The sequence below is a fragment of the Gigantopelta aegis genome, chromosome 5 (genome assembly GCF_016097555.1).
Source record: "Gigantopelta aegis isolate Gae_Host chromosome 5, Gae_host_genome, whole genome shotgun sequence".
Lineage (NCBI taxonomy): Eukaryota > Metazoa > Mollusca > Gastropoda > Neomphalida > Peltospiridae > Gigantopelta > Gigantopelta aegis.
This window is the reverse complement of record NC_054703.1, coordinates 15544827-15555811: the sequence shown is the minus strand read 5'-3', so window position 1 is coordinate 15555811 and position 10985 is coordinate 15544827. Positions and strand designations below refer to the sequence as shown.

At 37.6% G+C, this 10985-nt stretch overlaps 1 protein-coding gene across 1 annotated transcript in view; it reads right to left on the bottom strand.

Annotated features, from left to right (window-relative positions):
- Positions 1–5228: 5228 nt before the first annotated feature.
- Positions 5229–10985, bottom strand: part of LOC121373302 (multiple epidermal growth factor-like domains protein 11) — a 239264-nt gene continuing 233507 nt past the window's right edge. The window contains exons 19-20 of the mRNA XM_041499857.1: positions 9883–9942; positions 5229–5669 (exon numbers count right to left, since the gene is read on the bottom strand). Coding sequence (XP_041355791.1) covers positions 5555–5669; positions 9883–9942 — 175 coding nt within the window. The 3' untranslated portion in view covers positions 5229–5554. The remainder of the gene's footprint in view (positions 5670–9882; positions 9943–10985) is intronic.

Below are 10985 nucleotides of genomic sequence, written 5' to 3'. Positions count from 1 at the left end.
GTGTACTGTTTCTAATTAATAATAGCTTAAATAGGCAAAGAAGTTTTGATCGGATTGACACGTCTTGACACGGATTGAGATGTCTATTAAACCTGTGTCTTCCGATTTATATAGCAAAGATAAGTACCAGTCATATATTAAACTCTTGCATGGACGCTACCGTTCTCGTAACATTTTTTTTCTGGTATTATTAAACGGATCTTTCTATCAGCTACATAAGGTAAATAGTGGCAATCAATATACAAAATTATTTTACGTGCGCTCTTTCTTAAAGGGACACACCCTAGTTACGGCTAGTTGTTAACCATTACGGCGTTGTTTTTCGCTATTAAACCAATTTTTTTCAGAAATAAAATTGCACTTTACTTACCGTTTATTATTTAGAATATACATTTCCATTCACCTGAAGTGTTTTTTGGTAATCCTGGTAATCCTGGTGTTTGTAATACCACAAAATGCATTTTTCGTATTTCTGAAAAACGGGCGCACGTTTGAGAAAAAACCGTTGAGCAGACAAGGTCTAATCTATTTTTAGACGGGATATTTCCATTTCAATGTCACAGACGTTGGTATACCACGTGACCGTTATCATTTTGGTTCGGTTTGTTTTCTCGTGCACGGTAAGCAATCAACATCCGATTTGTTGTTGTTCATTTGTGAGATTTTTCTTCACAGTTCGTGAACATTTTCAGTACCAATAAAGTTCAGACAAGTAAGTATCTCAATACAAAACGTTACAAACCCTTAAAACCAATAATTTTGCTACGTCCTACGATATCTGGAGAGAGGATACAACCAGGACAGAACAGTTGGAACATGTCCAGGAGAGGTGAAAGAAACGCACCCCAAGTCTGTGAAATTTGTCGTGACGTAGGCAATGTTGTGCTTCGAGCGACATCTACCGGATGCTGTACTTTTTAACCTCTGTACGCATATATTTATATTACATGATTTATGTACAGCATGCTACAGTATTATAAAATATTTCTTCTTCTTCTTCTGTTATTAAAGGGACTGTCCTAAGTTTGCAGCCATTGTAAGATGTTTTCGTCTAACAGACTTGTTTGGTGATTACTGTTACATTTTCTTGTTTAGAATACCAATGAATGAATGAATGAATGAATGAATGAATAAATGTTTAACAACATCCCAGCACGAACAATACATCGGCTATTGGGTGTCAAACTATGGTAATGCAAATAAATAAAGTGATGATCAACATCAATATAAACATTCAAGACTTAAACAAAAATAGTGTAAAGAACTGTGCAAAAATACAAATATCACAGAATTTTACGGATACTGAATTTTACTCAAAACTTCAATTTTGTGTTGTATTGGCCATTCTCAAAGAGAATGTTACACCGCTGCACCACGGTGAGGTTACGGTGAGGTAGAATACCAGTGTCTGTATATTCAGTGTGTATGTGGCCCTTTCATAATATGTGTAGCAGTTACTTTTCATTTTGTTCGTAATTATATATATATATATATATATATATATATATATATATATATATATATATAGAGAGAGAGAGAGAGAGAGAGAGAGAGAGAGAGAGAGAGAGAGAGAGAGAGAGAGAGATCTATCTATCTATGTATCTATGTATATATATATATATATATATATATATATTTTTTTTTTTTTTTTTTAGTAATAATTAGTAGGTGAAATCCGGCTTGGGCTACTAGGGCGGTAACAACCACCTTGTTTTTACAGATACTGTTATTATAAACAGCAAAATATATTTAGTAATTTTAGTCATCAAAAAGCATATGTAAAGCTATATCCTAACCGGCCGCGAGCGATTATTTTAGAAATCATTATTTCATTTGACGTATCCTAACCGGACGCGTGCGACGCAACATGTTTATCTGTCGCATCCCACGCGTGCGGTTAGGAAAGTAAAGTTTGTTTTATTTAACGACGCCACTAGAGCACATTGATTTTTTATCTTATCATCGGCTATTGGACGTCAAACATATGGTCATTCTGACACTGTTTTTTTTAGAGGAAACCCGCTGTCGCCACATAGGCTACTCTTTTACGACAGGCAGCAAGGGATCTTTTATTTGCGCTTCCCACAGGTAGGATAGCACAAACCATGGCCTTTGTTGAGCCAGTTATGGATCACTGGTCGGTGCAAGTGGTTTACACCTACCCTTTGAGCCTTGCGGAGCACTCACACAGGGTTTGGAGTCGGTATCTGGATTAAAAATCCCATGCATCGACTGGGATCCGAACCCAGTTCCTACCAGCCCGTAGACCGATGGCCTAACCACGACGCCACCGAGGCCGGTATCGCGTGCGGTTAGGATGTGGCAATTTAAATAAATGCTTTCTAAAATAATCGCTCGCGGCCAGTTAAGCTCGATCATAACCGACCTCGCGTGACGCGAGCGATTATTTTAGAAATCATTGACGCTTTCCTCGTCTGCAATTTCCCCAGATTTATTTAATTTTTCCCATGACACTGATATTTATTTTACAGGGCTGTGTTTTCCTCGGCGTTTTTCCCTCTCTGCCTACGCCCCAGGACGTGTTTTTTTTTTCGCTTGTGCACAATGCACGTACTTTGGCTTGATCGATTTGGGAATCCTGTTGGTGTTGATTTTGTCAGCGAAATGGAGTTTTCTACTGGGATGAATGTGGCCACTGGAACTGATTGAACGCTGGGATGGTTCTCGGATTCTTAACATAGCTACCGGCCTCGGTGGCGTCGTGGTCAACAGGCTGGTAGGTACTGGTTTCGGATCCCAGTCGAGGCATGGCATTTTTAACAAAGGCCATATGGTTTGTGCTATCCTGCCTGTGGGAAGCACAAATAAAAGATCCCTTGCTGCTAATCGGAAAGAGTAGCCCATGAAGTGGCGACAGCGGGTTTCCTCTCAAAATCTGTGTGGTCCTTAACCATATGTCTGACGCCATATAACCGTAAATAAAATGTGTTGAGTGCGTCGTTAAATAAAACATTTCTTTCTTTCTTTCTTAACATAGCTATAGAAGATTGATATCTCTTCCTAATGCAAACATCCTAACTAGGTGTGATACTGTCACCTGTTCCAATAGGCGAAGGACAAGTTTTGTTTTGTTTAACGACACCACTAGAGCACATTGATTAATTAAACATCAGCTATTGGATGTTAAACATTTGGTAATATTGACTCGTACTCAGCAGAGGAAACTCGCTACATTTTTCCTAATGCAGCAAGGGATCTTTTATATGCACTTTCCAACAGACAGGAAAGCACATACCACGGTCCTTGAGCAGCTATGGTGCACTTGTTGGAACGAGAAAAAACCCCAATCAGGTGAATAAAGCTATCAAGGTGGTTTGATCTTGCGACGCAAGCACCTCAAGCGAGCACTCAATCGACTGAGCTAAATGGCGTCCAACAGACGGAGGAACAATGTGGCATACAAGACTGGAAATCTACCCTTAGTCCAGTTTGGTGAAAATGTTTCCTTGGCTGAAAGACACTTACACCTGTTCAAGTGTTAGCATAGCAGAGATGTCTGATGACAACCTCGATGTATTGTGTTATCCCCAAAGGAAGGTTGTGTTGCCTTCTACTACCGAGATTGCATTTTAACTAGATGTGCTCAATAGTTTTAAGCAGTTTGGTATTTAATAGTCATCACATATTAATGCCAGACCTTGTGTATTAACTACTGACTACAAAACCGAGCAGCTTGCTGGATAATTTTGTTGTACAATTTTCCACATTTTCATATTAAAAGTTCTAAATCCCGAGCAATAAGATAAAGTTGTGTCAACTTTCAGTATGTTAAAACATAAGTAATTCAGTTTTGTTACGTAGGGGTAGAAAATCGTGCAAAACATGCAACATATCTACCTTCTCTTTTTTTGCATTAAAAGAAATACAGTAACTGAATAATGAATAAAGCTTAAAGATGTTTGATACATTTAGGTAATTGACTGCGACAGAGAGGAAACCTAAAATAATAATGTGTTGATTTGATATGGTCCAAGTCTTGCAATGTTACTTGAAAGTCACAATTTAGTTAATTCAGTGATTCTTGCATTGAGTCATATTATCTTGTGAACTGTGACACTACTTCTATAGACAAAACACCCCCCCCCCCCCACCCCGAATCCCCCCAAAAAACCCAACCCAACAAGCCCCCCCTCCCCCCCCCCAAAAGCCCCATAAAACCCCTAAAAAAGAGTTTAAAGGATAAGACGTTCAGATACACGTATCACCTGTATCACCTGTACCGTTGTATTATTCCATAACCAGACTTTAACTAGAGGATGATACATCCAGGTACACGTATCATCTGTGCCGTTGTATTATTGCATAACCAGACTTTAACTAGAGGATGATACATCCAGGTACACGTATCACCTGTACCATTGTATTATTGCATAACCAGACTTTAACTAGAGGATGATACGTCCAGGTACACATATCACCTGTGCCGTTGTATTATTCCACAACTAGACTTAACTAGAGGATGATTCGTCCAGGTACACGTATCACCTGTACTGTTGTATTATTCCATAACCAGACTTTAACTGGAGGATGATACGTCCGGATACACGTATCACCTGTACCGTTGTACTTTCTCATTAACTGCTTTCAACCTTTCCTTGCAACAATTATAAAGGACTAAAACAAATTATTTTATAAGATTGAAAGTTACGTAAATGATTACTCTTTAGTAAACTACAGTGGCCAATGTGATGTGATTACGTCATTATGATGGAAGTGCAAGATGGCGTTTAAAATATTTTTTTCCAGTTATCCTATGTCATTCTTTCTCAGGTTGAACATTTGAAATCTGCGTTTGATGTACCGTTGTATTATTCCAAAAACCAGTCGTTTTCTAACTAAACGATACTACGTCAAGATATGCGTATAGCCATTATATTATTCCATAATTTTTAAATTTATTATTATTTTTTTTTTTATGAGGTGCCGGAGTGTTGGTGGAGAAAATATTGCTAAATCCTGAATATTCGTAAGCCACACATGAACACTATGAGCTTAGTAGTAGTTTAACAAAATGACCGATCAGCATTTACAGAAAGCAATTATGAAAGAGCAAAATTCACTTCGCGCTCGATTTCGCAGGAATCAAAAAGCATTAGATATCGTAATATCGTCACCGTTAAAACAGACTGCAATAACTTGTTCTCCAATCGATTTAACAAGTGAAACTTTTCATAATAATATATATCTACTGCTAAATGTCATTACGTCTTTACACTTTATTTACATCTCTCCATTAAATTTGCATTACAGAACATCATCAAATAATGAATAATGAATAAATTAACACGTTTTTTTACACGAGGACAGGATCTCTTTTTCACTGTTCTTCGAAGGATTTGTGTCGGCGTCACTCCAGGTTTTGTCGTGTTGCTCTATCCCTATCAGGACTTATGACTGTTTCTTCGAAGGATTTGTGTCGGCGTCACTCCAGGTTTTGTCCTGTTGCTCTATCCCTATCAGGACTTATGACTCTGTTTCTTCGAAGGATTTGTGTCGGCGTCACTCCGAGTTTTGTCCAGTTGCTCTATCCCTATCAGGACTTATGACTCTGTTTCTTCGAGGATTTTTTACTCGCACTCTTTGAGGACTTGTTTTTGTGCCCTTTCTTGGAAGATGACCTAGATCTGTGCTTAGATTTACCCTTTTTTCTAGAAAAACAAAACAAAATGGAATCAAAACAAAAGACACAAAAAGAAACTCACTAGAATTCCACCCTAAAACAGACAATACTGATTTAAACAGATGTGTTGATAAATAGTCAACATAATGTGCAGCTTGTCTAACAGACAGATTCTTTGTCCACGGACATCTGGTGTTAACATCGATATCCTATGTTTCCAAATTCGTCTGTAGGAGGATTGCCACTTTACAGCGTGTTCCAGTGCAGATGACAAAAGCCTTTGTATAGTTTCCGGAAAAAAAGACACGTCTCAATGCGCACACAGATGTATTCACTAGAATAATATTTCAAGTGAGGAAATGTAAGCATTTTGCAGAAAATATTGCTTAAATTATTTAGAGGAAGATGTAGTAGTGGTAATAGTACTACCAGAAGTAATTGTATTAGTTGTTTAGAAGTAGTAGTAGTAGTAGTAGTAGTAGTAGTAGTAGTGATAGTGGTGATAGTGGTAGTGATCGTGGTGGTAGTTGTAGTTGTAGTAGTAGTAGTAGTAATAGTGGTCGTTTTTGTAGAGGTATGGGTAGTTGTTATAGTATAAGTACTATTAATAATGGCTTCAAACTGTATTTAGCTCACTAAGTGTAATCAGTAGTAGCAATACCTTGTCTATAGGGTATATCGATTTCACCATTGCATCATCCAAGATGGCCGACAAACTGCGCAGTAGTGAATGATGCAAGGTGATGAAATCGCTGACGTTATGAAGCCACGCTCCCCATGATGAATAGTTCTTAAACTGATGCAAACAAACAAATAGTATTGAATGGCCCTTTTCTTAATAAAGTGAATAGAGGTAAAACAAATCATACATACATATCTATACCTACACAGATATACACGCACGCACGCGCACACACACACACAGAGAGAGAGAGAGAGAGAGAGAGAGAGAGAGAGAGAGAGAGAGAGAGAGAGAGAGAGAGAGAGAGAGAGACACACAGAGAGAGAGAGAGAGAGAGAGAGAGAGAGAGAGAGAGAGAGAGAGAGACACACACAGAGAGAGAGAGAGAGAGAGAGAGAGAGAGAGAGAGAGACACACACACACACAGAGAGAGAGAGAGAGAGAGAGAGGAGAGAGAGAGAGAGAGAGAGAGACAGTGGAGAATGAGTGGAGAAATAAAATAATGCTACTAAAAATGAAATTATTTGGTGATGATGATTAATGTACCTTTCGTAACAAAAAGTCAAATGCACTTCCCGACATTACACTAAAATTTCAAATTTCGCAATTAAATGCCTTCTTATTTCATTGCAATAATATTTCACACCCACTTGTAAATCAATAATTACGAAAATGCCCCATAAAAGTATTAAATCATCACTCTCGTAAAACACTGCCGGAAACGACGGAGTAAAATATTCGGTAAAAACATTTGTCTGAAAATAGCTGTGACGTAATGGAGTGAACTCGCTTCACAGAAACCTACCACAAGATGACTTCCAGCGCAAGCGCAACCGGGACCGACACGACTGCCAGGCTCAATTATCATGCAATTCTTCTTTCGGTGATGAACAGTGTAGTGATGTCGATATTTGTGCAACACAACAAATAATGCCTTATCAGTTTGAACCTGGAGTCTTTCTAAAAACAGATGACGATGAAAATGGTCGTGGGAGACAGCTTACCACTACATCGCAAGTTTTATTCTTGTTTTGTTCTTTAGCTTTTCGTGTGAATTATTTTGCTATATTGTATGTTCTTGTACTTGTGATGTAGTAGAAACGATGCTAAATAACACTTGAAGTGGACCCGATATCGGTAATTTAAAGAAATAAAGAAAAACGACTTTTCGTCTTTCGCATCCTTCTATAAAGATGTTTTTTGTTAATAATTTTAGTTTGGTTTGATGCAAGAAAAGTAGTAAAAAGTGTTCTGGAAATAAACAAATAAATACTATTTTTGTGTGCAGTTGTGAAAATAATCGGCTCAGAAATAAATAGTACTGGATGTGTTGATGGTGTTGTCTTTGGCGTTTGAGTTATGCTTTAGCCTGTTCCACCACCTGTTGTGTGGGAGAAGTCATAATGACGGTAGAGTTGTGTGGCTCTTTGGGCTTCTTCTTCTTGTCATTCTTGTAATCTTTACCATGCAGTTTCAAGAAGCTATCCACATCCATCTTTTCCCCGGTCCGAGGAGAAATATCTTTGCCCTGTGCATTTAACTTATAACAGCGAGTCCGTTTCTCGGTGTTTGAAATATACAGTTTGTACTTCATGATTAGAACTAAAAAGGTATATGTTTAAGATGAAGTGTCATGACGACGGATCTTGTGATCAATGAAGCAGGTTGTCCCATGGGGTCTTTTATATAGATGTGGGAATGACATCCGTGTTTTCACTCTGACTGATAGGTATAATGGTATTTGGTAATACAAAAGAGCACTCTTGAGGTATATATCACGACACTCGCTTCTCTTGCGAACATCCCAGTTTTTAAAGGCAATCTTATGGATGAATATATGGATGGATCTGTGTGTGCGTGTGTGTGTGTGTGTGTGGTTTGATAATTGTGTGTGTAGTAATACATGGATGGATGTGTGTGTGTTTGTGTGTGTGTGTGCGTGTGTATGTGTGTGTGTGGTTTGATAGCTGTGTGTGTATGTATACATGGATGGATGGATGGATTTGCACAAACATTAAAGTGACAGATTGTACGACATATATTTCATTATTAAAGTCGTTTTTCATAATTTAAATTAGATGTACTTACATTTTATTATTTAGAATCTTAATTTTCGTACACCCGAAGTGGTTCTGGTCATCTAGGTTTTTGTAACACCCTAAAATGCATTTTTCATAATTCCAATGTTTACTGGTATGTGCCATCCTGTCTGTGTGAAAGTGCATATAAAAGATCCCATGTACCAAGTTTTATCTAAGACTAACTGTCATCCAATAGCCAGTTATTAATATACTGGCGGTTGGCGACCCAGTGCTTGACACCCCTTGATGTTTTTATTAAATGCTCAGACGATCCCGCCTGCTGACCGCCCCCGCCGCGCCGCGCCGACCTGTCCATGCCGTGCCATAAACTTACAAACTATGGAATCCGATTGTATCATAAATGTTCGTGGCAAACACTGTACTAAGAAGTAAATCATTGACGGAATATCTTACATTTTTTATACAATAAGTAATTTCTAACTTGTGAACCACATGAGTGAGGGGTCAATAAACTTTACTTTAAAAAAAATAATAAAACAATAAAAAATAACAGTAGTTGCAGTAGTAATAGTTGTAGTATGAGTAGTAGTACTAATACTTGTAGCATTAGCGGTAGAAGTAACAGTAGTTGCAGGATTACTAGTCAGGGTTTCTGCCAGAGGGTAAAACAGGTATGACGCCATACCCAAATTTTATTTATTTTAAGTTAATTTGTTTCACAAAATCAATTACTCTTATCATTACTGTATGATTTTCTTTACCCTAAACCTAAACGTAACCCATTTTCATTCTGGGTGAGGCCCTCCATACCCCCTGTTGACTGTGGTTGCATTCAATTCTATAGTGCCATACCCAAAAATTTCTTTCTGGCAGAAACACTGCTAGTGATATTCACAGTAGCAGGAGTAGACGTCGTATTGGTAGTAGCAGTAGTAGTAGTAGGAGGAGACGTAGTGGTAGTAGTTGCTGCTGTTGCACTGTGATAAAAGCAGTAGTATTAATAGTATCAAATGCCGAAAAACAAAAACAGTAGTAGTAATAGTAGTAGTAGTGGTAACAGTAGTCATTGTAGCAGTAGTAGCAGCAGCAGTAGCAATAGCAGCAGCAGCAGCAGCAGCAGCAGTAGTAGTAGTAGTGGTGGTGGTAGCAACAGTAGATATATTAGCAGTCAACTAGTAGTAGTGGTACTAGTATTACTAGTAATGGTAGCGGTAGCATAAGTAGTAATAATTAATAAATTAATGTGCTCTAGTGGTGTCGTTAAAAAAACAAAGTTTAAATGGTAATAATTAGTAGTGGTGGTAGTGATAGTAACAGTAGCAGTAGTAGTGGTAGAATAATAGTAGCAGTAGACAAGTAGTAGAAGAAGTAATAGTACTACTAGTAGTAGTGATAGTTGTAGTAGAAGAAGAAGTATTAGTAGTAGTAGTAGTAGTAGTAGTAGTAGTAGTAGTAGTAGTAGTAATATGAGTGCAAATTTTGCTCACTAAGTCTAATTAATCACTTATTGCACGTACTTTGAGCGTGAATGGGACTTTGACTTCTTTTTCCGTGTGCTCTGACCCAGTGCCTGAGGGCTAAATATGAAGAGAATTAGTTGCAGATGTATCAAACAGTCAAACACAAAAACAAAACAATAACATTTAAATATTTCAGATATTTTGTTAGATAGCTTTATTTGATGTTCACTTGGCAATGCATGTTACATATTTTTAAAAAGATGTATGTAAAATGTCGATTTTCTGGCTTTTAGTTTTAAATTATGTTTTCCATAAATTAAATGTGTTACATTTGTCAAACCAAATACCCTGTACCTTGATATTTAATGCTTGATTATACCCATGTAAAATACTCTCTTCTAATCCTCCATTGTTTCTCCAAATGTATCATGCATGTTTTATCGTCATTTCTTACCAACTATCCCAACAAAACAATATTATCTGCATAAAACAAAATCAATTAAGGATCAGTAAATATTTTCTGTTTAGGTTTTGAATATGAAAAGAAACCACACAAAAACAACATCCCCCCAACCCCCAAACCCCTTAAAGCGATGTACCCCAGTTTCAAAGCACTACAGCGTCTTTTCAACTATTAGAGCCATTTTCTAATAATTGAAATCAGACATCAAGAAATATACATTTCATTGTTTATATGCTCTATTTCTGCACAAACTATTTCTGGTCGTTCTGGTGTTTTTAATACGACGAAATGAATGTAAAACACGGGTACTCCTGAGAAGTACCGGTTAGAGAGTCGAGCTCTAGTCTATTTGTAAGGGTATTTCCCCAATGTCAACGTGACAGACTCTTATTTCACTCTGGTGTAGCTTTATCTAAATGTGTTACAAGTTTGTGGAGTCCATTTTCAAACTAGGGTCTGTGACTTTAATTAATTTTGTTAAGTATAATAAAAATAGTTAATCCAATATTTAAACGCCCTCCCCTGCACACACGGCTGCAACCCTATTACATGTAATAACCTCTTCCGAAGTTACTACAAATGTCTTGGACACATCCTCCTAGTTCACCTGGAGATGTTCATGAGAGGACATGCATCTATCACACGTGCTAGGATGTGTTCATGAGAGGGCACAGATCTATCACACATACTAGGTGTA